Source organism: Salminus brasiliensis, chromosome 8 (assembly GCF_030463535.1).
Source record: "Salminus brasiliensis chromosome 8, fSalBra1.hap2, whole genome shotgun sequence".
Taxonomy (NCBI): Eukaryota; Metazoa; Chordata; class Actinopteri; order Characiformes; family Bryconidae; genus Salminus; species Salminus brasiliensis.
The window spans coordinates 20,214,350-20,241,664 of NC_132885.1; the positions used below are offsets into that span (position 1 = coordinate 20,214,350).

The 27,315-nt window shown below is 37.1% G+C and overlaps 2 protein-coding genes across 6 annotated transcripts; one reads left to right on the forward strand and one right to left on the reverse strand.

Moving 5' to 3' along the window:
- Window positions 1-31: 31 nt before the first annotated feature.
- Window positions 32-13,137, reverse strand: ift88 (intraflagellar transport 88 homolog). Of its 4 annotated transcripts, none has more exons than XM_072686036.1 (26): window positions 13,054-13,137; window positions 12,309-12,398; window positions 12,153-12,215; window positions 11,657-11,716; window positions 11,278-11,331; window positions 10,798-10,864; window positions 10,608-10,677; window positions 10,395-10,485; window positions 10,151-10,255; window positions 9,944-10,046; window positions 9,549-9,663; window positions 9,237-9,468; window positions 8,714-8,784; window positions 8,540-8,626; window positions 8,278-8,377; window positions 7,659-7,745; window positions 6,611-6,797; window positions 6,291-6,399; window positions 5,991-6,141; window positions 5,728-5,843; window positions 5,512-5,564; window positions 5,355-5,420; window positions 5,160-5,266; window positions 4,593-4,653; window positions 1,048-1,161; window positions 32-451 (listed from the first exon to the last, which is right to left on the reverse strand). In XM_072686036.1, exons 2-26 carry the CDS (start codon window positions 12,390-12,392, stop codon window positions 330-332), a joined length of 2,475 nt encoding a protein of 824 aa, XP_072542137.1. In that variant the 5' UTR covers window positions 12,393-12,398; window positions 13,054-13,137; the 3' UTR covers window positions 32-329. The 4 variants fall into 4 exon arrangements, with proteins under 4 accessions (XP_072542137.1, XP_072542136.1, XP_072542134.1 ...); XM_072686035.1 differs by having other exon boundaries at window positions 12,309-12,393; window positions 12,853-13,137; XM_072686033.1 differs by having other exon boundaries at window positions 12,853-13,137.
- Window positions 13,043-26,086, forward strand: cryl1 (crystallin, lambda 1). Of its 2 annotated transcripts, none has more exons than XM_072686040.1 (8): window positions 13,043-13,111; window positions 13,704-13,811; window positions 15,805-15,931; window positions 17,636-17,797; window positions 19,782-19,976; window positions 24,155-24,263; window positions 25,191-25,297; window positions 25,659-26,086. In XM_072686040.1, the coding sequence occupies exons 2-8, from the start codon at window positions 13,729-13,731 to the stop codon at window positions 25,755-25,757; spliced, it is 882 nt and encodes a 293-aa protein (XP_072542141.1). In that variant the 5' UTR covers window positions 13,043-13,111; window positions 13,704-13,728; the 3' UTR covers window positions 25,758-26,086. The 2 variants fall into 2 exon arrangements, with proteins under 2 accessions (XP_072542141.1, XP_072542140.1); XM_072686039.1 differs by lacking the exon at window positions 13,043-13,111 and adding an exon at window positions 13,170-13,318.
- The last annotated feature ends 1,229 nt before the right edge of the window (window positions 26,087-27,315 follow it).

Here is a 27,315-nt window from a genome sequence, read left to right on the forward strand (position 1 = left end):
GACTGGTGGTGACTGTCTATTCACAAACACACTCAGTCAAACTCTACTTTAATCTTGGGCTGGAGGTTTTAAATGCTTATAGTGCAAAGAAAAATAAATACAAACAGGACAAGGATGAGTACATACATTGCACATACTTAACTTTCAAACTTATTTGACAAAATATTGTATTTCAAGTCATTTTGGAACATTTGTATCTGTATTCCAACCTTTGAGTCTGCTAAAAGCACAAGTGCTCCCTTTAAGAATCTGGCTTCAGAAATACATTGACATCACATTTAAAAAGTGTACACAGAGCTGGGACAATAGAAAAGCAGAAAAATAAGCAATCACTCTGGCAGCAAGTCGTCCCCCAGCTCTTCGTCTGCAAAGTCATCTTCCTCTGTGCGCTTCTTGGCTGAGGTCTTTGGTCTCTCTATTTGTGGTCCCAACGGATCAACATAAGAAGCATCTGAAAATACAATGACAGAGGAGTCCTTTAACAAACAGCAGTTATTCTCCGCAGTGAGTTGTTTTTCCATTCCACACTGAACCTGTCAAAAGCTTGCAGACAAATGGTAACCCAATAACATGATCTGTAAGAATTATTCTGTAAAAAGGAAAATTCCATTGTGGAAAAGAATGTGGCAATCAGATCTTTGACAGTCTGAAAAAATATACTGGCGCATACTACAACAAAGCTGTGACTGTGATTGAAATCACCAACAGGCGTTTTGAACACAGGAGTGTCATATTCAGCATTCCCAGAAAATGAAACAGAAAGAGGAGATGTGAGAGAGACACTCCTGAAACACGCATTAAAGAAGCCATTAAAATGAAATTGATAAAATATGTATGTGTTAGTATATTTCATTCGCAATCCTTGTGGTTAGGTGTCAGCGTCTTAGTCTGTGAGACACTCTGAGCCCACTGGACTGTTATCACCTGAATGTTAGTGCAAAACCTTTCATCTCAATTTTAGACATAAAAAGCCTCCAAAATCATTGGATTCAAATCTCTATAGAGCGATTTACATGGTTAGATGCTCTGAAAAGTGCTGCTGCTCACCTATGTCTCTTTGGGTGCTTGCCTCATATGGTTCATTGGATCCTGGAAGTGTTCTCAGCTTCACACTTAGTCGCTCACCCTTGGCACTGGCACCGTGGCTGCTCTGTCCACTGTCTGAGAAGCAAGGAAGAAGAAAACAAACATAGAAAGTATAAAACTATATTCATGAGACAGTCCAGTTTTCACTCAAACACAAGACAATATTCCATTTGCAATGAAAAAAAAAAAGAAATAAGCATTTTTTAAGCAAAACTCCTTGGCTCAAATCATGTTTTGGCTCATATTATTAATAATTAAGTTGTTGTTAAGAGATATTCCGTTAAAAGTAATATGGCATAACTGAACAATGTAATCTGTAGCTTCTGTGTTTTTGAATGGAATTTATGAGGCACCATCATAAAGTTTGCCATGCAGCTGTATTTCACCTCTTGGCTTCACTATAATGTAATGACACCACCAGATCACAGTGGGACAGATGTGAGTAAACCCAACATCTACTAGCCAAGTAACCATGGAAACCTTCAAAAGTCCCCAAAACAATAAAAACAGGGAGAGTAGTAAAAATCTAAAATCTTTATTTGTCCAGTTCACCCCTCAGAGCTTTATATAATATTCTACTATTAGAAACAGAATTTCCATTAAAACCATTTGGAAATGTATTTTTATGTAACATAAACCATAATTACACTGTTTGTGTTACGGAACTAAAAACAAAGTTATGACTATGCTAATGTTGTAGATAGACTTGTTAATTCAGTTTGAGTTGTCACAATGCCTCACTGCTCATTCTCATTCAGGGCCAAGTCATAAGGTTGCGAATGAGCGTGTAAAACCATACCTATACAAAGTCACATACTTTCTATGTAGAAATCTGAGAACAATTTAAAAATACTGAATACATGCATTTGATAGCACCTTCAAGTAATTCTCTAGTTTTTTTATTAATACAATCTGAAGTGCAACTGACAGCAATGATGTGTTTATCACTATTCGTCTTTCTATTACAGATAACTCTGCAAATCCATTAACCAATTATTTGAATTTTATTGACAATATATTACCTTTAGAGTTTATAGAAATGTATAGAATATACAGAATTATGTTATACAGGTTGTATCTGCACTCAGGTATGTGCAAAAAGGTTAGCTAAAGGTCAGACACTGAGGGGATCTTCAGCAAACAAGAGTGTTTCAGAACTCGCTTATTTTGGCAACTGCTGCACATCATGTCTGCATCTCATTTAGATGTGATTGAGGTTACGGGTACTTGGAGACTGTCATAACATAATAAGACATAAACTAGGCCATGCCTCTGAGATGATGTTTATGTTTTATTTCAGGTCAAGCTTTTCACTGCAGGATTTTGAAAGAGTGGGCTAAGAAGCCTTGCTTTTTTGTATGCACTGTCATAGACTGCTACCATCCAAGCTCATTGCACAAGCCTATGTGCAACACAGCATATACCTCTATCCAACCCCAGAACAGGGCTGCATTCATCTCAGAGGGAGAGACTGCAAGTGCATCAAGCTTCAAGTCTGGCAACATTGCAACTGAACAAATACCATGCATTTTTAAATGCCCCTAAATTATCCGTTACTCACTGAAACCCAATTGTGTTTGATACAGGGGCATGCATACCACTGGTTTTCATAGGAGCATGAATTGGGCTTGAGTTGCTCCCTGGAAGGTTATGGAGAGCAAAGAGAATGAAGAAATAAATCAATAAATACTGCAGGATTAAAAGGAAGTAATAGCAGGTATGGACAAATGCACAGGTGGTGGCAAGTTAAAGAACATATGATCTCTTTCTTAAAGGAACAGTTGAAATACAGGTGAAAAATCCACATAAATGATTTATCACTTTCCCCAGGTGCAGTCAATCAGTCAAGACATTTCTGATGTGTACTTCTTTAGTTCACAATGGAAGATGCTAGGCTTACACTGCTAATAAACACTGGACTTTTAGTCTGTCACCAATTTCCTATCTTTCAAAAACTGTCCTTTTTAAATAATTTAGTAAAACAGAATGGATAGACCTTAAATAATTAAACTAAAACTCCATTCAGTTATGCAAATACGTTTAATTGTTTTGTTTTATAGACAAAAGTAAGTCATAACATGTTCTAAACCACAATAATTTGTCTGCACTAAACATAAATGATCTGGGTGCATTTTGCAAGCATATGCATGTTTTTTGATAAGATTAGTGACAGACTAAATTTAGTGGGTCTTAGCAATATTAGTCTTGCATCTCCCATTCTAAACAAGTAGAAACATGAGATACCAAACATGAATGTATATGTATTTGTTGTAAGTAATCAATTAAGAGATATTTCTTTAATAATATGAGATTGCATTTTAAAGTTGTTCATCTAATCTAGATTGTAATCTTACATGTAATCAAATTTATCAGACATTTATAACAGGGATTCTTTCATTTGTCCCTCTTAGATAATTACTAAAAGAACTAATGTGCAGTGTGGAGCTACATGTATTACATGTATACAAAACACACTACTCTACTACAAAGACCTGCTAACTGTTCAATAATAGGAAATAAAATGTTTTGGTCAAATCAAATTTGTACATCATCTACATACTACATACACCAAAGCTACATTAAGGATATACTATTGCTTGTTTGCTGTGCTGCTGGAGGGTTTTTGTTGATTTTAATATGCTGATAATTTAGAATCAATCAAATCAATTTGATTTCACTTCTTGATTTCACATCTTTATCTATCCAGTGAATAGGCTAAGGGGTGAAATGTAAATTGACCTCCAGGAGCTTCAGTCTATTTGTGTTCTATTCTTTTAAAGTCATACCATTTGGTTTCTTTGGTGGTGTTTGGACAGGGCTTGAGCTGTTTCCTAATGTACAGGCACAGAGTATGAGAAAAAGTATAATACCTAAATAGCTATGATAACTGAAGATACACTGGTACTACATATTAATATCGTTAGGAGTGATTCTAATTAATTTTTCTCACTAGGGGAAGAGCAGTACAAATTGATACATTTTCATTACCCTACATATCAACTTGGTTATTGGCCAAGATATGTTCTTCCTTAAAGACAAATACAGTAATATCATAGAGAATGTTTATTATGTTGCTTCAGCATCTAAAGATATGGACTGAATGGGGATTAACTAAAGTGCCAGCTTTGTTTGGGCCACAGGTGAAAGTGTCCCAGAGCCATCTTAATGACTGTGGCAGAAGAATATCTCAATAATTACTCAATAATGTTTAGTGAACCATATTGTTGAAAGTTGAAAATGTGCTACATGAGGGCTACTGCCACTGCATTACAGCTGACCTCATACTGGATGACCAATGATATGTTACAGACCACTAAAGCAGCTGTACTAAGAGGTAATTATCATACCACTGGGTTTTTTAGGGGAAGTGTGAATGAAGTTTTGGCTACCACCTTTTGAATACAATGCCACGGCCAGCAAATAGGAGAAATCAAAGAGCAAATTTAGACACTGCTAAAACTGCATACAAACATTGACAAGTGTGTAAAAAAGAATGGTCCACTCACCACTGCTTGCACTGCCTTCTCTTCGGCCTCGAGCGCTGCTATCCCTCCCCGACTTCACCCTCTACAATGTGGAAAAGAAGCAGAAGAAAAAGTAAGAGGTTCCTAACAGATAATTTGTAACAAGAAAGAATAAGTAAAGCATGATGCAGAAATGGTACCACAGTCAGAAGAACATGACATTAATAAACTAATATATCTTATTAGTCTATTCATTTACTGAAAGACATTCATTCTAGTCTTAATAAAAGATCTGATAGTTAACACTGTAATTGTAGATAAAAGAATGTTTCATAGCAAAAAGTGCATAAAAGCAATGCAGCAAGGAAATCTGAATGCTCAACAGGAAATGGTCTGATACAGAATAATTCCCTTTTCTGAATCTAGTTACTGTTCCAAAAGCATTTCTTGATTTAGAAACAGCTGTTTCTTATTGAAATACAGACTGCATCGCACTTGCCTGCTTTCTCTCACTAGCCAGACAGCACTGACATGCAGTAGAACTCCCTCATAAAGCTAAAGTGCAATCAAAGCAGCTAAGCTTCACTGATGACAGCAGGGATATAGTACCTGCTCTCTGATTTCCTTCATCTTTTCCACTTTCTTCAGTTTGGTGGCATACTCTTGCACCTCCTTTAAGCCCATATCTGTGCACAATCTCACAAGGAATCGTAGACCTAAACATAAAAAATAATTAAAGCCATTAAACAACTGCTCACAAAAGTGAAGAGAAAAGAGAGAAATCATCCAAATTGTGTACTTTACATTCCACATTTTCAGGAAACTTCCGATGAATGTCCTTATAGGTCTCAAGTGCTTTCTGATAATTTCCTAAATGTGGCAATAAATAATGCAATAATGTATAATTCAAGCGGCAATATTGGAGAAAATGTTGGCTAAATAAAAACATTTATTTTCATACCACTCCTCCTGTAGCAGCTAGCCACCATTAACTGCCATACAACCTGATTGGGCCTGGAATGAATGAATAAATAAATAAATAAATAAATTAATTAATTAATAAATAAATTAATGAATGAATTAATTAATAAAATACAATACATCATCGTTCACGTTACTATTTCCACAGGTGTATCCAAGACCAAGTTCAAAAAGGACAGATAAGTAGACAACTTACTGAATAAGTGTTGCTCTCTCAAAGTACTGAATTGCTTTTTCACAGAACTGTGTGTCAATATAATACGCTCCCAACCATTCAATGACCCCAATGTTTGAGGGGAAATATCTAAAAGACTAAGAAGAAAACATGACTTCAATAAATGTTACTGTTATGGACTGGTACACAAAACTTACAGGAACATTAAATAGAATAAATATAAATGGTACAAATAAAGATATTCACTATTTACTAAATTTGTAATGGTAGCACAAAGCTCTTGCCTCATAATAGTACTGAAAAGCTTGCGACTTGTCACCCTCGTTGTCATACAACTCTCCCAGTTTGGCCAATGCCCAAGGATCAGTTGGAGTGACACTGATCAGCTGCATGAGCCATTCAATAGCCTGATGAGGGTCCTCCAACATTTCATATCTGAAGTCTGATTAAGGAGCTTTATTAATTACTAAATATAAATCTAATATAAATCTACAGTTTGTTTGTTCATTACTGCATCCTATTCTTACTTAACATAAAACTCTAAATAATTCCTCTGTAAACTTGGTAATTGTGAGAAAGGATACAGATTAGCCAGCTGATATATGACTTGAGCGCTGTTCCTGAGAATGGCATGAAGCTTTAGGAAACTGTCGAGGGCTTCTTCCAGTCGGCCCAGCCTCTTGTGTGTCAACCCTATCGAAACACATCAGCGCACTGATCAACAAAATGCAACCCACCAAACAGATACTGATATACAGAAAAAGGATGTATGCATCTGAGGAGGATGTCTGAAATATGTGTCTATCGTATATTTCCCCTGTCTGTAGTGGTATCTGATATTGAGGACTGTGATGTGTAAACAAAAATCTGAAAAACAGAAAGAAATAAACAATTAAACTCTGACCTAAATTATACAGAGCCTCTGTGCAGGATGAGTCGTTACGCAAAGCTTCTTTATAGAACTCAGCTGCTTTCTCATAGTCTTGCTTCACAAATACTGTGTTGCCTTTGTTAATGAGTGCAGCTGGGTTGTAACGGTCAGCGTTCATTGCCAGATCTGCATAGCGGTCAGCTTGGTCGTAATCCTTCTCCTAAAAGAAAACAAAACAATGATCACAGTCATATAAACAAAAATACCACAATCTGCCATTTAAAAAATGTCCAAGTCATCTGCACAATAAGCAATTTTCTAATTTTACCACAATCAGGATATGATTGAAGAGTAGATTTAATTCAACAGGTTTAACAAAAACAAAAGGAAAAACAATGCTACTGCATTAACCGTTTTGGGATTACAGCCATTCACAAGTAATTGCCTTCATTTTTGTCTTCAGCAAGTGCTCACTTGGATTGGAGTCAGCTAACAGACAGAGCCATTAAAGAACATTAAATTATGCTTTTAATGCTATGTTTTGGGCATTGTCCATCTGTTTTGTGAAGTGCCAGTAGTTTCACTTATTTTTTATTTTCCCTTAATTTGCAGTCAAAAGCAATACATTTTGATATATTACAATATGTCATATTGCAGTACATTAAAGCTGCATTTTGTGAATGTGCGAATTTATAATTCTTGCTCCTAGGCTCCCCCTACAGTAGTGTAATGCAAGTGTAATTCAGAAGTTTAGCCACCAGTAAAGGACACGCTTAACACATGCAATTCTGAATAAAGTAAAAACATAATATAAAAGAAGCATGTGGACTGACATATTTAAAGGCAAAAATGCTACAAAATGATGCTTTAACAGATCTTTAAGTATTGCAACAGAACGGTATCACAGCTCAAGTATCATAATAATTTTGTATAGGAGGACCTGTACTATTCATATGCTCCTGAGTGCAAATATAATTTTAAATCCATTCAATCATTCAAAATACAAGTTTTCAAACTACAACATGCAATAAAAGAGGGATTTCTAGCATTATTGTTCACTTTCTGCTTTACTCATACTCACCAAGAAGTAGAGGAAGGAAAGGTTAGTAGCAGCTGCACTCTTCACCCTGCTGTCTTTCTTCTCAAATGTCTTCAGTGTCTCCACTGCCTGTAGCAGACATTTGATGTATTCCTGAAGTCTACTCAATCTAGAGCCTCTTTGTGCTGACTATTCAACAATATTAGCATAGCAAATGCATTATGCTTACATATTTAGTGTGTTTTAGGAACCAATGTTAAAAAATACATTTTAAATACCATGAAGAAAGCTACTGATGAGAACTAAAAAGTGGCAAAAGAACAAATGCCACAATCAGTACTCCAACACCTTGATGGTGTTGTTGCTCCTTTTTTCCACTGTTCCTGATTCTTTTTTTTTATTAGCTTTGAACAATCACTCATTCAAAGACATAAGCTGTGACAGGACACACATACCTCAGTCTCAAGAGGCAAGCAGAAGAAAATATGGGAAAAGAAAAACAAGGAATGAATTTGTGACAAATTGAGGAGACAGATAAAAAGGGGAATATGAAAACACAAAACACAAAGGGGCAATGACAAAACATCTACATTCATCCTTGCATTAGAGGCAGCATGCAAAGTAAAGCAATGTGACAGAAGTGTATTACAACCCGTCTCACCTGGTTGAATTCCTTCTGTCTCAGGTAGGTGATAGCTTTGTTGATCTCTAGATCATTTGCCAGCTCCACATACTGTGAACTTTTAACCATATCTACACACCTACAAAAACAACCATGGCATTACATTCAGCATTAATCCCCAAATTTGTTCTAGTTCACTCAAAACCTCTCTTTGTCTTTTTGCATTAAGCATTATTAAAATACCTTGTAAAATAACAAGCACAAACCAATTGTTTTCATGTTACGTGCAATAAAAACTCACCAATCAAATCCAGCTGCAAAGGTGGTTTCGATGGCTGGGGCAATAAGCTTTGCAGAGGTCATGATATACTTCTCAGCTAATTCTTTTCTACAGTATAGAGCAATATATTTATTTAAATAATCATCCTCAAGATAATAAATTAAAATCCTCAGCAGCTTTATAATTTGATAATACCTTTCTCGTTCCATTTGGTGAAGCTGGTCATTCTTGATGGCTTCAATCACTAGGTTTACATGAGGATCATCCTGAAAAATGCATTCAACCACACCATTAACTACACATTCTGATACACTATATGGACAAAAGTACTGGGACACCTGCTTTTTCACTGTTGCTTCTGAAATCAAGGGTAAAAAAGCAGGTTTATCCTTACACCATTTTCCTGAGAATGCAGTAGGACTGCTCCACAGCTCAATGCTGATGGGCTTTATACCCCTCAAGTCTGGCATTAGACATGTAGCCAAAAGGTTCATGTTTATCTGCACCAGAGTCCTAATCTTTTAACAATACTTCACACACAAGCTGAGTGTGTAAATTTGCACATCTGTCAGCAATGGGTGCAACCTAAAGTAGCTGAATGCATTTGTTTAAAGGTGTGTCCACAAAAATTTGGAAATATACCGTATGCCTTAATGAAGTTGGCAAAATACTCTACTTTCAAGTACCAGGCTTAACTAGATATTTACTTTGCTCTTACATTTGGAGGGATATACTTGTCTTCCTCATCAATACCAAGAGGCACACAAATGAGTTTCTGGAAAGACTTCTTCATCTTCTCACGGTCTCCTGTGGCATAGTAGCAGAGGATTAAGTTGAAGCCTGTCTTAATGTTGGGGCTCTCACTCATAATATGCTCAAAGGAAGTAATGGCATCCGAGTACTGGCCCATGCGTATAAAAGCAACACCAATGTTTTGCATGATCTTGATCCTATGAGAGAGAACAAAATGTCATCAAGCAGCCACAAAGCAGAATTTTGATAAATGCACTATATATTTGAAAAAAATTACCTCATTTCTGTGTGTGCATTGGAGATCTGGTCTAAAGCCATGCGATAAAATTTTATAGCCTTGGGATAGTTTTTTTGTTTAAAGTAGATGTTTGCCATGTTCACTTTCAACCGTCCTTTTTCAGAAAGCATAAAGACAAAAATATATGATTAGAGATTGAATTAAACAATTATATTCCATCTGCACTTTTTCACACGTGAGACTAACTATAAGAACTAGGAACAGAAGGATGTTACCAGAGACTCATTATGTAGTATTCTCAAAAATTCTAAATATTCCTTCACAAAGTAAATTAAGTTAAATACATACTATAAAATCCTAGAATGCTCACTGTATTTTAACTGGAAGCCTCAGTGGTTGCCTGCTACACTAGCCTATCTCTAAAATAACATTACCTGCATTATTGAACATCTTGTTCTTCACAATGACCTGGTAAGTGTTTAGGGCTTCTGTGTTCATGTCATTATTGGCATATTGGTTTGCCAGATTAAACAGCACCTGAATATCAGATAAACAGCAAGTAGTCGATTTGTTGTGTAATTTAAATGATTAAAAAGAAAAAAAATTAAGGACCACCACTAATTGGAACAAAATTGACTCACTGAGTAGGTCAGGTCCAAAGTGATATGGTCTGCAGTGCCAGTTTGTTCCCTTTGTCTCACCAATGCCCTTTCTTTTCTACCTGCTTCTTTGGCCTTCTCTAGAGCCTTAGTGAGCAACACATCACAAACATAGATCAAGATGAAATTATTGTAATCATAATGCATTCAGAACTTATAACAGTGTTTGTCAGCAAGTCAATTTCATCTCTTTTACATTTAGAGAGAGCAGCAACATTTGACTCACCAGCTGCAGATCTCCATTTGCTTGAGCCATGCAACTCTCTTCGATCAAGTCATTTACTTTCTTTTCCAGGATCTTAATTTTCTCTTCAGGGCTGAAACAAAAAAAGAACACTTCATGGTTATGAAAGCTAAAGAACTACAAACTCTATGTGTGATCTGTAAAATGCAACGAGTATGAAAGCATTTCAGTGCAAAAACAAAATAGAGAACGCACGTGTCTTCGCTTTTTGCTTCTAATGGAGGAGCTGGTCCTTTTGATTGTCCAAGTGGATCAAAGGTTGAACCTAAAATATTTTTTATTTACATGCTTTGAATAGTAAGCAGTTAATGCACTCCATATCATAGGATATTTCAAATGGACATGCTCATTAATATATCAATAAAGGGTGTCTTAGCATACTTACCTCTGGCCAAAGAAGAGGAATAACCTGCTGCCCGCACTGCAGTCATAGGACGAGCAGTCCCACTATCCTTTAAAACACAGAGGAACAACATCTAGCATCATGCTGTTATGCAAATATCCTCTCACACCCGTCACAGATCTTCAGCTGTGGCATCACTGAAGATTGGACTTTTGATCTCCCAATAATCAGGAAGGTTGCACCACTTAAGAGCATCAGCCTTATTTCTTTAATGCTTAGTTCCCTTTAGACTATGTCAGCTTTTCATGACAAACTGACTAGTAGGGATGCTCAGAATATACTTAGAATAAAATCTTGTTATCAAATTAAGATGTTATTTTTTATTTAGCAGGAGGTTTTGTTGCAACATTTATATTTCTAAGTGTATGTTTAGAAAAGTAAAAAGCAAACATCACAATTGATTTATTACCCTTTAAACATTTCTGAGAAAAAAGAAAAAGCCCTGCTGTGTGCTACTCTTACCTGTACTGCTCCAGTTGCAGGCCTTCCCATTGAAGAGCCTATAGGCATTCGTGCCTAAAGGAACAATATATGAAGAACATCATCGTTTCACTGAGTGCTGTTGTGACCTAGTCTCAGGTATTCGTCAATTTATGTTTAGTGGAATAAACTAGATGTGTATGTTTGTCCTTGTCTGTCTGCTATTAAACATCTTCACACTCACTGCACTTTCTCACCTTTAAGAGCCCTGACTGTTCTTGCATTGTATTTGTGAGACAGAAAAAAGTCCACTCTCTTTCTTCTCTCTCTTTTCGAGAGATACACATCATCATTGGCAGCTTAAGATATAAATTTTATTAGGCACTAATATATAGGCACTATATATTACACCACTACTTACACCAAATGAGGTTCCTATGGGTCTTCCACCAATGGCAGTGCCAGGAAACTTTGCAGTCATCTAAGAAAGAAAAGATACACAATGTTCACATAGTGATGTTCAACAAATGTTCAAAAAAAAAAAAAAAGATTGGACTGAAGCAGTGAATGTTTAATTATCTGAGCAGTAAGTGCTCAATTACTCAGTAAAACAATAATATTAGAATAAATACAAATAAAATGAATATAAAAAGTAGCGTTTTGGTAATGGTATTGAAGACATACTGGAAATCTGGAACCCACCTTTGTTATTTAAACTAGATCATGTGTTCTCAACTACTTTCTTCAAAATGAAAATAATTCTTGTTTATTTTCACTGTATTTTTGTTCATGTGCGTCTGTTCTAATGTGAAAAGGAGAGGACCCTCTCAAATGCTGTGAGGTCTCTAGATCAGGGGTAGGGGACAGTATACTGTATATCTGTACTGAATCTGTGCTGTTAATGTGGCAAATCTTACTGGAGGTCGTCTGCCGTGACTGGTCCTGACAGCTTGCTGAAAGCCAACATCATTGTCCAGCTCCTGCAAAAGAGGAAAATGACACATGAGCTAGTTAACTATCTGGCTGCTGTTTCTGCTGGCAATGCATGAGTTGAAGGCAAGTTATCTAGCTACCTCTGAGTCAAACGTTGGATTGTAGTCATTGTACCCTGAGTACAGGTCATCTTCGTCCTCTGCGGCAAGATGAACATTCTCCATCCTTTACTTTTACAACAACACGATTAATGAATGAAGACAAAAAGTCAAAACATGCATGAAATTCGACAGGTGTTAAAACATGAAAGTTAGCTAGCGATAATCTTGTGGACGTAATGTAGCTAGCTAGCTAGTGCTACTTATTTAGTCATGTTGTTACATAATAAAACATAAATTATAGTTTAGCAAGTCAGTGTCTAAGTTTTTGTCAAATCAGTTTTAAGTAAAAAAGCTAACATTGGTAGCTAACGTGTTATAACTCTGCTATGTAGCGCTAGCCACTTAACGACAGTGAACACTCTTGCTAACTGAGCTCACTAATAACAAATGAGCTTGTCAGCTAGCACGGTCACATTTAAGACTAAACAAATCAACATGTTAGCTAAATTATTCCATTAGCTGTCAGTATAACATATTTAGAACATATTTTATTAAGTAAATGCAGTTTTACCCACTTATGTACCTCGCTAAACGACCCTGTGGTAATCCTAAATCCGATGCTAGCTGGCTAAAGCATCAAGGCTGCGTCGCCAACAGCAGCGTTGCTAGGATACAGAGTGTGTGGGATTTCAGTCCTCTGGCGATTTTCTGTTTGTTCCGCTATGTTTTGCCTTCACGTTTACGATCAAAAAGACACTTTATACGAATATTTACACATATATACCAGCCAGAGTCGACTAGTTATCCGAAAGGACGTCGTATTTTCCACTTGGACACGAACAGTAAGTCTAAAATCTGCTAGTTTGGTATGTGCAGGCTACCGTAGGTGCGTAAGTCCCGCCTTCGCTGCGCATGATTTCCGAAGTTCAGCTTGTGGGTTTGGGATACTTTGGCTTGTAATGAATTGTTAGTGCTAGTTGTTTTGGTTCGTGATAGCAGCACATCGTAATGGCTTCATCTAAAGGAAAAATAATTACAATTGTAGGAAGGTGAGCAGATTTGTGTTGTTTCGTTCAATTGCGTTAAGCTAACGGTTAAGCTAACGGTGGAGGTAGAGACGGAAACTGTCGGACTCAGATCCAGCTGCACTTTTCTGCCTGGCTCCTACTACGACCTTTGATATGCAACTAGACATATTAGCTAGCCAGTGTATAATCACAAAAGACAGCATTTCTGACCTCAGCATTTTATAGAGTTTTTGAAAGTAAGAAAACCATATAGCTACTACTCTGAGATAAACAAGCAGCTCTTATGTGTAGGTTCATGTGTATTACTGTGTACAGACTGTGGACAGATCTCTCTAGGTAACTCAGTTATTAGTCTGAAAATGTTGTTTTCATAACATAATGCTTCATTAATGTTTTTCTCTTTCAGTGGACTGATTGGTCGTTCCTGGGCCATGGTCTTCTTGAGTGGAGGATACAAAGTTAAGATCTATGACAACCAGCCAGGACAAGCATCCAGGGCCATCGCAGAAATCAAGTGTGTGAAAAATGTAACTAACCAGGCAAATTCGAAAGCTGTTGCTCCTGTTAAATCACTGCTATTAGGTCTTGTGTTCTTGCCTAAATGCTAGCTTGTGAAAAAGGTTTTTAGTTAAAACAGTAACAGACTAACAGCTTAACAGAGGGCGATCTGAATTAATGTTTTACTTATTAGTGCATGTGGCTTTTACAAGCTTCACGTCCAGAATATTACAGACTGTCCAGATTGTTCCGCTTAGTACCTGCTTGTATGTAAAATGTGTCAGTTTGCAACCTTGTTGTAAAATTACTTCTATTCACTCCAAAATAATAACATCTGAGGTCCGCTTGCTTCATACCTGAACTGCCATGTTCTCAGCCGCCCAATCATCCTTATCCTAACTTGTAAACAGCATATTTACAAACAACTATTTGTGCAGTGGTGCACTTGCTCATCATGTGTAGCTGAGTGGGACACTCTTCTATGTGCTGAATTTCACCTTTCTGTCAGTAGAGGGGGCAGCACAACATTTTCTCACTTGTTTGAGATGTATCATATCCACTGTTAGTCTGGGTAGATATTGTACTACTGGTTGATATACAGTAACCCAGTGTCTTAAAATAAGATGGTTATGTACACTACACATTGCTATTACAAAGTTTGAGAACCCTTTACAATTTCCTCGATTTCTGGGAAAATATGACCTGAAATGTGATCAGATCTTCATCTAATTCTTAAAACTAGACAGAGAGCCCATTTAAACACATGATGCAAAACAATATAGTTTTTATTTTTAATTCATTTACTAAGCTAAAATCCAAAAATGAATATCAATTCTGAATTGTACCAGCAAATTCCTCATGACCATGTCAGGGTATCTGTCCATAAATGAAAGCTTCACCATAAGTGAGTTATGAAGTAGGGATCGGATATCAGAAGAAAGAAGAAAAGTATCATTTGACTATGTTATACTATGTTATAGTCTATTATTATAGTCTTTAATAATATGATCAAAACATTATATAATTTGTACAAATATCTATGTTTTATTAATATTTAATATTATAATATCTCCTGAAAATAACATGGGATGTGTGACTGTCTCAACATTTTATTGGGGAATATTTAGACGAATACAGTTATGCCAAACTGTCAGAAAATCATGCACAATTGCCCTAGGGGTCTAAGGGTATCAGATTGGTTTTGGTAACGTACAGGACATTGGAAAAGTATTATCAAGCCACCCCTTATCATAACATGAGACAATGACACTAAAAAGAGAAGGTCTACAAAAATGGTTGGAGCAGTATAAATTCAACATCAACATTCATCAATTAACCAACTTAAACCATTACAAAAAAAAGAAAAGAGCAGTTCATGCCTCTAAAGTTAAAGCACCAATGGGCCCAATTTCCTCTAATCAATTGCAGTATTGATCACCAGTCAACGTAAATGTTTGGTTGAAGTAATTGCTGCTGATGAAGGGGGTCAACAGTTTCTGAAAGGAAAAGATAATATTTTTGGGTAATTTTCTTTAATAAACAGTGTTAAAACTATAATGTTTTTGTGGCATTTGTTTAATTGGGTTCTATTTATCTAGTCTAAGCGCTTAATTTACATCAATCAGATCTTAATTGATCTGATCAAATATATGCAGGTCAAATATATGCAGAAAAGCAAAAATTGTAAAGGGTTTACATACTTAAAAGCGAATTGTTTTCTGCATTTACTGGTTTAAGACCAAAATGGTTTTATTTAAGTCAGTTACACTTTACAATGAAATTCTTATTCTGCATTCCTTTTACTCTGGCTAAAAATAAAACAAATAAATAAAAAATGAGTTATAATGTGAATGAGAAAGGACAATGAAAGATATTGACTGCAGTAAGATTTGAATGCTATTCGCATTAAAATTCGCCTTACGGTGTCATGTGCATAGTGTGCAAAATGGATTAAGCGTAGCTCATGTTGTTTGTGTTTGGATTTGAAAACTGTGTCTTTGTTTGAGCAGGAAGCAAGTTGAGGAACTTCAGGAAGCCGGAATGCTCAGAGGAAATCTCAATGCTTCAAATCAGCTGAGTCTGCTAAGCAGTCATGATGACCTTTCAGAGGCACTAGAGGGCGCATTTTTTGTTCAGGTACAGTACTGACCCAAAATAGCACACAGTGGCAGAGGTACAGTTTTGCTGGACTAATTTTGGGATTTCTAAACTTGTAGTCAGCAAAAAATAAAATTTGACTTAAACTTTTTATGAACAACATTTCTCAGATGTATGCTCCTACTGAAGCAGATGTCTTTAAAGGAACAGTATTGCGTATGTTTTATTCACTGTTTATATTCTTTAACAGCAGATTCAGCAGAGTTTAATTTGTCATTCAGAAGAAGACAATACAGAGAAAACAGTTGTTTCATGATTACAACCTGCTGTTAAAAACATTTTATATGTTTTCATATGAAGAAGAGGTTTAGGATGACAATCAGAATGACAAGGAAGAGCGCAATATGACAACTACAGCTAAGCTTCTGCTCTTGCTTTACAGTGTGCTTGAGGATAGAACAAGGAAACATTAGATTTTTCCCCTGAGCTTTCCTAAATACTTCAGGTTCGCTTAGACAAGAAAAAGCATAGCATTCTCAAACAAGCATCAGTGTGATTAGAAACATCAGGTCATTACATTCTACATTAATTAGCACATGTTTGCTGAAACAGCACAGCGTCTCCCTCTGTTGAGGAAATGTAGAGTTTTATAGTAGTGAAGCAATGTTTTGTGGCATCATTCCTGTTGTTGTTCAGTATCGCCACTCTGCTTTAATGAGAATTACTATCTGAATATGAGCACACACAACCTTTTCATTAGACACTAGTTCTGTGCGTAGATAAGGTTACCTTTGTGTTCAAAATATGTGTTAATACATTTTTATAGTCTGTTGGCCTTTCTGTAAATGCCTTTGTGTTTTCCTTTAGTAAGATAAGTTAACTCTGTTGGTTGTATTGTGAAACCTTACCTTGTACTTTCCTGTCCTTAGAGGAGCATCAGTTTCAGATGACTGTGTGTGTCCTGTGTTTGCAGTGGTATGCCCCCTCTCTGGTTTGTGTAGTAAGGAATAATTTGTGTAATAAGAAACATCCTGAACATACAAAAAATGGACAAGACAGTTAAGATTATTTGGTTTTGAGTTTGTGACAGTTCTTAGTAAAGTGTGAAAATTAGTGCCTGAGATACTAAATAAATGAAGTGCCTTTTTGGATGAATTCCATAAACATACTGTACATTTAATCTTAATAGCACTGGTGTAAAGCAAGGGCAGAAATTTACATTATTGTTCAGAATTACTGACCCCTGATGTTAATATAAAAATAATATACTGGATAAATGTTATTGTTTATAAAATATTGTTTAGTTCCTTGCTAAAGTATGTAAGCCAACAAAGGCATGGATCAGTCAAAACATCGTAAGAATAAAAGTATGAGAGTTGTTACAGTTTTGTATTTTGTCAAACTAAACATTCCCATAGTTTATTAGTTTATTTTTATAGTAAGACTTTTGCTTTGGCCAGCTGCTTTTGTCATGTCCTGTCATTTATTTATTTATTGATGGATTGATTTATCTCTCAATGTTACGCTGTAAGAACAAATGTATGTATGTTTTCTATTGGCAGGACTCTGCAAGGACTAGACAAGCTGTGTCTGTGTGCATCTGCATATCTGTCAGTGGGTGCAGCTTAGCTGAATGTGTTTGTTAGAAGAGGTGTCTACAAACATGGGGACATGTAGTGTATTTGTTCACAGTTCTATTTAGAAACCTTATTTTATTCATCTTTGTATTATTTTGGTTGACAGGAGTGTGTGTTTGAGGAACTGGAGGCCAAGAAGAGTGTGTTCCAGGCAGTGGAAAATCATGTGGGTGAGGACGTCATCCTGAGTAGCTCCACCTCCTGTCTAATGCCAAGCAACGTCTTCTCTCTGGTCCAGAAACGCACACGCTGTATTATATCTCACCCGGTCAGTAAAAAAAGTGTGTGTTCCACACTCATTTTACCTGCTTTGTGTAAAATCTCAGTATATATGAAATTCAAGGCCTGTTCTTGAGCTCAAGAATGAGCAGAACAATACTTAAGTATGGATATTTCCTGATTTTCTTGAAAATGATAAAAATGTTTTTATTAATTTGAAGTTGAATGTGCAGAATAAGAGCATGCACATACAGCTGTTATCCAGGTAAATAGTCAAATGATAACATTTTATGATGTACATATCAGAGTGCACAAATGTACTGTAATGGTATGGATATGGATTCTAGCCTAATGTATATATTGGTATTATATTGTAATCCAGAGTTTACTACTGAGATGGGAATCATTTCTAAAAGATTAATACAAAGTGCATTCTGTATTATTGATTGTTTGGACTTCTTAGCTCAGCTATGAGTTCAAGATGAATATACAGTGGCATGCAGATGTTTAACTTTTTGTTACTGATAGTTAAGCAAGTAAAAGATGACATGATTACCAAAAGGCATAGAGACAATAAATTTTTTAAATATTATAAGCGTAAATATTTAAATCTTTTACACTTTTAAACTAACTAAAAAGGGCCTGGCGCAAAGGGTTGGGCATCCTGCATGGTCAGTTCTTAGTAAAACCCTCTTTGGCAAGTATCACAGCTTGTAAATGCCTTTTGTAGCCAGCTAAGAGTCTCAATTTGTGTTTAGTGAATTTTTCCCATTTTTCCTTTTACAATATTTCTAATATTCCGTGAGATTCTTGGGCCGTCTTGAGTGCCCTGCTCTGTTGAAGTCTGTCCACTGATTAAAAATTTTTTTTTATGATGTTTAGGTCAGAGGGGAGGCATAAAAGGGCAATGGCAGCTTAAGGTAGTCTATTGTGTGTTTAGAAGTCATCATCTTTTTATCTTTATATTTATTATATATATATATATATATATATATATATATATATATATATATATATATATATATATATATATATATATATATATAATTTTTTTTATTATTATTATTTTTTTTTTTTACAAATGGTGTGCAGTTTGCTTGATTTTTTTTTTTTTGGTTCTTAGTGGAGTCAGTTCTGAACTATTTCTCAGACGCACCTGTTTTTGCAGGTGTCGCTGCACAGTAGAACAGTGCACCACCACTTCAGAGTCTGCTAAACCTTTCTGAAAATTCTTTCAAAAAAGACTTTCTTTAAAAGTTTTCTTGATCTTCCAGAACTCAGCTTGACGTCCATCTGGTTACATTACAAACTGAGGCTCCCTAAAAATGCCATTTTTATTAAAAGTCATTTCCTGCTTCTTGGGCATTACACATTTAAGCTTAGAGTGCTAGACAGATGCTTAGATTATTAAGACAATTTTTGAGGAGTCAGAAGATTTATAAAGTCATAGCTGTCTGAGACCTTGGTTGAGGTTATCTGAGAGTTCAGATCTCCTGCGTGCCCAAATAACACACTAATCTTGCCTAAAATGTTTAAAAAGATATTTCATCTTTCACTTTATGCCTTTTGGAAATCAGTTTGGAAATCTTTGAATCCATTAAGTATTTACAGTAACTGATATTTTGACCAAGGGTGCCTACTATATGTATTAGAAAAATGCAGGGTAGGAGAATGGAAGGAAGTTGCAGATTGGACTTTGACTCCATCTTTTACCTCTTAGAGTAGCAATTATTGTCCCATCACATGAGCAGCAAGGGTTTTTTTTTGTTGTTTTTTTTTAAACCCATTTGCACTGGCCTTCAGAGCTGAATGGTTCACTGTACTGAGTAAATGTTTAATCGTTACTGCCAAATATTAGAGACCAGCAAGACCTTCACATGGAGAGAGGGGACAGACATCATCATCTTATCTTTGGTGCAGCAGATAAACACAAGACTGTATAGAGCACAGTCTTTTCCTTGAGTGAAGTCATGGGCGAGTTTGTGATCATGTGATCAATGCGTCTCTTCACCCCTGTGCATCCTCCTTCACAGGTGAACCCGCCCTACTATGTGCGTTTGGTGGAGCTGGTTCCTCACCCAGAGACCCTTCCTGTGGTTATGGACAAGGCGTATGAGCTGATGAGTGAGGTGGGGCAGGCGCCTGTGCGCATCAGGAAGGAAATTGATGGCTTTGCACTGAACCGAGTCCAGTACGCTATCATAGCTGAGTGCTGGAGATTGGTTAAGGTAAGTTCATTTAGAACTGGTATGACCATTACGTTACTTATGCAGTATTCTACAGAATTTTAGGATTATACACTTACAATTACCCCCCCACCCCCAAAGTAAATTATTTTAAAAGGTTGTACTATCTCTGTATGGGTTTTGTTTTATATATAGCCATAGCTTTCTGGATTATATCCATAATGATTGTCATTGACAGTTTTGTCACATAATAAAATAAACCCTCAAACATTTCCCAATCTTTTAGTATAAGCCCCATTTTGCCCGTCTGCTGTGCATATCACAAATGATGAGCTTAGTTATGCATGAAAGATCCTTTCATTGGTTCCTGGACTTACAAAGAAAAGCTAATGGCTGCAATTTTGGGCTTATGTCCATCAGTGTGCTCCACTATCTCAATGAAAAAAAAAAGAGAAAAGACAGACAGAATGAGACAACATAGAGAAGGAGTGCAGAGTCGCCAGTATTTGTTGCAAAGAACACAAGTGTATCATACTACACCTAGAGATGATAGATACCACAATGTCTTTACACTGTTTCTCTTGTTAGATTTGCCAAGCAGTCAGCTTTTCTCTTCTCACACAGGACATTTTGTCCTTGCCTGTATAGTATATCTGTATCAGATGCAAACAGTCCCTTGAGACATTTTGTTGTCCATGAGACTGTTTTATTTGTTACACATATCCTTGATTTGGGTACATGTTGCCACAAGTTGTGAGGTTTTCAAGACTCCCCACTCTTTACATGTGTTTCCATACTATACACTTTCTAAATGGCTAAAAAGGCTTTGGGAGAGATTCTCAACCATTAACTGGACCTGGGTGGTAGAACTTTCATTTGCATTATCTCTGCACAGGAGAGGATTAGCAGATAATTATTGTCAACTTTTATTTTGTGAGGTGTGCGTACTGGGTTTATAGAAAATACAGCTCCCTAAAATCAAGTTAATACAGCCCAGATTCAAAGTCAAGAGCAATCACTAAGGAGACCTGTTTTATTTATGAAAATACTCAAATATCATGGGGGGAAAACTCTTTGGAGAGGGGCCGAAGCACACTGTCTGGGAAGCAAAGGAGAACCCATGTGACACACCAAGAGAAACCATACATGAACAGATAGTATAAAGTAAAGATAGACTGAAATGTATAGCCTACCTTAACACATTCAGATCTTTTTAATGTTTTTGGTCTCTCTAGCCAGAGCCTCCATTTTTAAAGGGCCCTGACTCCTGGCCTGGTTTGCTGCAGGTGTTCTTTATCAGTGGAGGACTCCTGTTTTGTTTCTGTTTTTTTTTGCTTTGTTTCTGCTAGCTCCCACATCTCTCTGCTTAACACAAGTAAATAATCTCAGCTAGATGTTCTGTAGTTGTCCTCGTTTTAACCCCCTTAAAAAGTCTAAAAGTAATTTTCCTGTTCAGGAATTAGTAGAGCCACTTGTTTTTCTACGGGACAAACGAAGATCATTTAGCACAACCTTGATGGAACACGAGAATGTGTCCAAATGCCAGTAGCTCCATTTAGAAGTTCAGATTTGGAAAGATTTGGCCAGGAAAGATGAAGTGTGTTCCTGGGCTTATTTATGAGATCGTGGACTAATTTCCTCATGTTACTCTTTGTATTGGCACCCTGACGTCCTCGGAAGTGCTTAGTCTGGGTGCATGACTGAAGTGGACTGAGATTTAAGTACGTGAGTTTGTGCAGACTGTATTTAAATGCTGTTTCTGTTGCTTGTCCAAAATGTTTCAAACAGATCTATAGTCTTCATATTGATGCATTAGTTTTGCCCACAAATTGCAAGCTTTGGAGAAGCTAGGAAAACTATGCGGTACCTGTTACTCAAAAAATATTTTCCAAACATTTGGATTGTGTGTAGTGAAGAAATGAAATCAGCCAGTTTTAGAATAAGCTGTTGATTTTCTCAGTGTGACAAAAAACAGATATTGCTTGAGGAACGCCCAGTCTTCAAAGGCCTACCAGCTTATTTATTCAAATCATCAGTAAAGTCACAAAAAAATAATGGCTTGAACTGCTTAAGGATCAAATGAGCAAACCATTATCTCATACTGACCTTGCAATATTGCTGATGTTTGACCTATTGTCTTCACAGATGCTTGCAGGCCAAAGCCAAATTAGATGCAGTCTGTGTTAAGAATGTGGTTCAACCTGGTGGTGTGGAGGAAAATTATGTTCTTTTGTTTGAAAAAGAGAGAGGCTGGCAGCACAAGAAGTATTGGTTGAAATATTGGTGTAATGTTGAGTACATGTTAAATGTGAGGTCAGGAAATTCAGTTTTCACATGTATAGTATGTGAGCCTTTAATTTATTGTATAGATAGGTTCATTTTATCCCCCCTATGTAAAAGCAAATTATCTGGCTGCATATAAAGGTCAGGTTTTGGCTTTTCATTTTAATGCAAACAATAAAAGCTTAACAAAATACCTTTTTCTTCACCAAATTAAAATTCACTTGTGTTTACAGTACCTCAGCAAATTCTATCATACTAAATCTACTGAACTACTAAATATAAGATTGCTTGAGCATAGTAACTCATCAGTTTAGCCACTGCATTGGCTATTATTACTAAGCCACAATAATAACTGCACATTGACGGTTAGCATTAAGGTGTGGACTGGTGTAATTGGCTGATTTTTATTTGAACATTGATTAAATGAAGCGTGATTGGCCTTTGTGATGTCAGGAAAGGAATACACAGATATGTAACAGTCTTGTTTTTTTTGCCACAAGATGCACAACAAACTCAAGTGCACACATGCTGGGCTTACAGCTCAAAATACACACACAGTCACACTCAAAAGTTCAGGTAGGGCCATTGAGAGAGAGAGCCAGTGCTGGAAAGCGGAGCAGCTGAGAAAGCGGCTGCTTGCCTCCGGTGATTACCGCAGAGGAAAGGCCTCTTTTCAAAACTCCCGCAGCCAGTACGCCGCCCAGCCACAGCCAGATAACGGCCTCGTTGTTGCCCACGGGAAACGAACAAAGACCACCCTGTCCCCCTCCCTGTCTCCCCCCCGTCTTACCAGGTCTGTGTCCAAGCTTTGATTTCAGGTCGGTCAGGCAGTAGGTATCTGTAGCCTGAGGTAATGTGAGTGCGGAGTGGGCCCAAAGCCTGGCACTACCACCCCTACCCCCCTATACCGTCCCATTGTTCCCAGGGCACAGTATTAGATGATGAGAGAAATCCAATACAGTGGGAGCAGTTTTAGTGCTCTTCTCCTGGGATGAGAGGGAAAGACGGTCACTGTTTTCCGCTCAGGCTCAGGGACGAACGCAACCAAATGCGCCAGCCAGAGAAATTAGCAGGAAGCTTTTCATTTAGGATGTAGCCTTTAGGAGATAGGTGTTGGGGTGTCTCAGTTAACTGGAAAGTAAAAAAAAAAATCGCTGATATGAACAGAACACATGTAAACATTAGCAATTTAATAGCACACACAGCAGCACATTTAAAAATGGTTTACGCTATATGTCCAAATGTTTGTGGACACCTTATCTAATGAATGTTTTTAGCTACTTTAAGTTGCATCCATTGCTGACATCGATGTGCACACACATGTTTATCTAGTCCTTGTGGAAAAGTACTGCTAATAGCATAGAACTTTCTTGAGCAGATAATCCTGAACCTGTTGGCAACATGCCTAATGCCAGATGTGGGCTACAGGGGTGTAAAGCCCTCTAGCCCTGAGCTGTGGAGCTGTGTTTGCTTTGTTTTCTAAAATGATAGTGCTCCGTCCAGTACTTTTGGGATGAGTTGTGGAGTTGGGGATGAGGATGGTTGGTGATGTAAGTTGCTCTGAATAAGAGCGACTGCTAAATGTCGTAAATGTAAATGTAAATGGTGATCATCTAACATCCTGCCTTTATTAACACTCACAATGAACAAGCAGATGGCCCAATACTTTTGGACATATAGTGTATCATTCAAAAATAGTCAAGGGTAATATTTTAACCACTGACTTAAAACAGCATTATCCCCCTACAGTTGGGAATTGCATTTCACTTTTACACCACTGCCGTAAATACAATTCACATTATGAGCATCCCCTTGTGGAAAGTTATAAACGTGCCTTAGTTGACAAAGTGAGAGATGAAAGATATGGAAGCTGTTGTTTTAAGGTAAGATTGCTACATAATGTTGCTTCAAATGCTTGTGGTATGCTTGTTCTTCAGGATGGAGTGATCTCAGTGAAGGATATTGATCTGGTGATGTCAGAGGGTCTGGGAATGCGCTACGCTTTCATTGGACCCTTTGAAACCATGCATCTCAATGCACCAGAAGGCAAGTCACTTTTTATCAATGGAAACTGAAATAGCTAGACTCAAATGTGGATCTCAGGTTCTCAAAATCATTAAAATGTTTAGATCATCACTTTAGATTTTGCAACAAGATTGGTTTGGATCAGCTAGCCTCTGTTCAGTACAGAGGACCTGCTTTTTGACATATGACCGTTATCATTGTGTGCCTCACATGCCCTGTGCATGTTAATAAATGTCTATGTGTGAAAGAGAAAGACAGAATGTGTGTGTGTGTGTGTCAAGGAGGCCTCATGTTCATGGTGAATATCAGAAGACTGTGTGAAATCTGCAGGATTGTCCTACCCTGCAAGGCCATGTGAAAACAAGGCTCTCTTTTGATGTGTACAGATGAGCTACTGTTTTCACTCCTCTTGCCCTGTTCCACCAGCCCTAATTCTGAAAGCTTTTAATACACATTAGTTATCAATTTGTCAGTGTGAAGCTAAATATTACCAATTGAATACCAGTTGAATTCATGTTTATGCCACACAGTACAGTGCTGTGTGCTGTTTTGTAAGGTAAAAACTGGGCTGAGGTTCTCATCGTCCGTCTGCAAGCGGCTCCAGTATGCACTCATGCCTATCTGCTACACTTCAAAGCTCAGCACAGTGAGGTTGAAGAAAACAAGGCACTAGAAGTTTTACTTTGAGAAGCTGAGTCATTGTAGCTCGCAAATCAATCGACAGGCCAATGCCTTTCTGTTGTACCAGTTTTGGGGTAATGTGTAAGGAATTAAAAAAAGAAAATCACAGTTCAATGAAAAGCGATATTCTTAAAAGTGATCTTTTTTTTGGCTTTTGTAGTATATGTTTATATTGTGTATATGTTCAAGAACTAGAACATACTTGGGGTGGCATACAGGCACCTATATGTCTCAAATGTCTATAACTTGTGTCTTCTGTCTCCTCAGGTCTAGAAGACTACCTAAAACGCTACCGAGAGGGCATGAAAAGAGTGCTCTCCAGTTTCGGGCCTGTTCCTGAGTTTGATGGAGAGGCTGCAACTAGAATCAATAAAGTATGTGCAAGTTTATGGGTTGTCTGTGTTAAAATCTAGACTGTGCCATCTGTACTCTAACAAGCCAAGAGTGAAAAGCAGGGCCTACAGTATTTTATTGATGCAGATTTCCATCATAACCTTCTTATTTTGCCAATCTATTTTTAGTTATGACAATAATTACAGACATTTTTAATTGTACGCCAGAGCGGGAAAGGTGGTACCTCTTGGGGTGTGTGTGTGTGTGTGTGTGTGTGTGTGTGTGTGTGTGTGTGTGTGTGTGTATATATATATATATACACACACACTAAGAGCATTTAAACAACAGTATTTCCCCTTATGAAATATAGGTGGTAAAAGGTTACTCTTCTTATCCCTTTAGGAGATCTGCGAGCTCATCCCTAATGACCAGGAGCATCTCTCTGCTAGAAGAGAGAGAAGGGATCAGCTGCTGATGGGGCTGGCTAAACTGAAGAAATGAATAAATGTGCCCTCACACACACACGCACGCACATACTCTAAGCTGAAGCAGCGGTTAAAAGCACAGGCCTGCTCAGGAAGAGTGTTTTTGACACTGGAATATCTGTGCTCTCGAAAATGACAGGAACTTTCCACTTTCTATATGCTTAATGAATTAATTAGTCACTGCTTTCTGAAACAATTAGCCACTGCTTTTCTTCACAAACTTAAATTGTTTCATAACTTGAACTATGAAATTAAACTTTTTTTTAATTGATGACATACATGGCAAGCCTAACAGATTGAATGCACAATTTAAAGGGAAAATAAATGAAAATAGGATTTTGTTAGTATCAGTGTTTTTTTGTTCTCCTCCACACTCCATGGCGTGTTATACTCAGCCTAATGGAATGTCAAGGTTTGCTTTAGTTTATCTCTTTTCACTTGTGACTGTCACATGATTCATTCATGGGTTACAGACAAGAACTGGATTACCAGCACATCCTGATAGATAATTGTAAACATGGTAGATAATCAAAAAGGACTGTTCACAGGGTGCAATATTACCAAGTATCTAATAGCCTCAATAGAATGTGTTTTGGGGCAGTTTTCAGAAAAAGCCAGTAAATCCTCAAGGTAGCCTTAAACATGTCAAGAGGATTTTTAAAGGTGGCTCCATGGAAAGAAGCTGAACACCCTGTAGACTAAAGGTTATAGCTAGGCCTGTCACAATAATTATGTTATCAGCTTATCATACAATATACACCTGACCTCATTCATTTTTGCTGACGCTGATATTGCCCATCTTGTTTACTTACAGAGAAGAGCCCATTAACGTGAATCTGCTAAAATGCTTACTTTGTTTAAAATCAGAGGTTATATTTTATTTGTTTTATTTAGGATATATTTTTATGTAAAGTGCAATGTCTGAATGTTCTTAATACTGAAAAGTTTAAAGGGTGTAATTGTAATTGCATTATTATTCATAAAATGGTCTTAAATTTACAATAGAATTGCTTACTGAAATATTATATATTGTATAAAAAGGTATTGTGACAGGCCTATAGCCAAAACCTAATATAGCAGCTAATATACTGAGGTCAAACTAATAAAATTTGAGTGGAGAAGCTGGTTGAATTAGAGTGACCGTGCAGGTGGCTTCAGTATAATTTATGGTGACCTTTGTCAAGATAAAACCGAGCAGATGTTCAACAAAATGTTGGAAGTAGTGCAAAGTAATCACAAAGTCCAAATCTTGCCTTTGTTTAAGCACTTAAAGCCTGTAGGAGCACTCCACAAAAGCAGATAAAAGAAAGCACATTAAAGCACCAACTTTAAAGAAGAGGAGATGCCGTGCTTATCCTCCTGAGACTAGTTTTTAAAAGGGGCTTTAGACAACGTGGATGGCTGGAAGCGAGGACATACCTGTCAGAGGAAGGTGTGAGAGCTGTCGTGGCTCCACCCTAAAGAGCAGGTACAGCCTTTACAGAGCCACTAAAGCACAGTGTCTCTCCTCCAGCCTCTCAGCTCACTTCTACCCTCCACACTGCAGAGACAGGCGACACAGACTACAGGCTTCA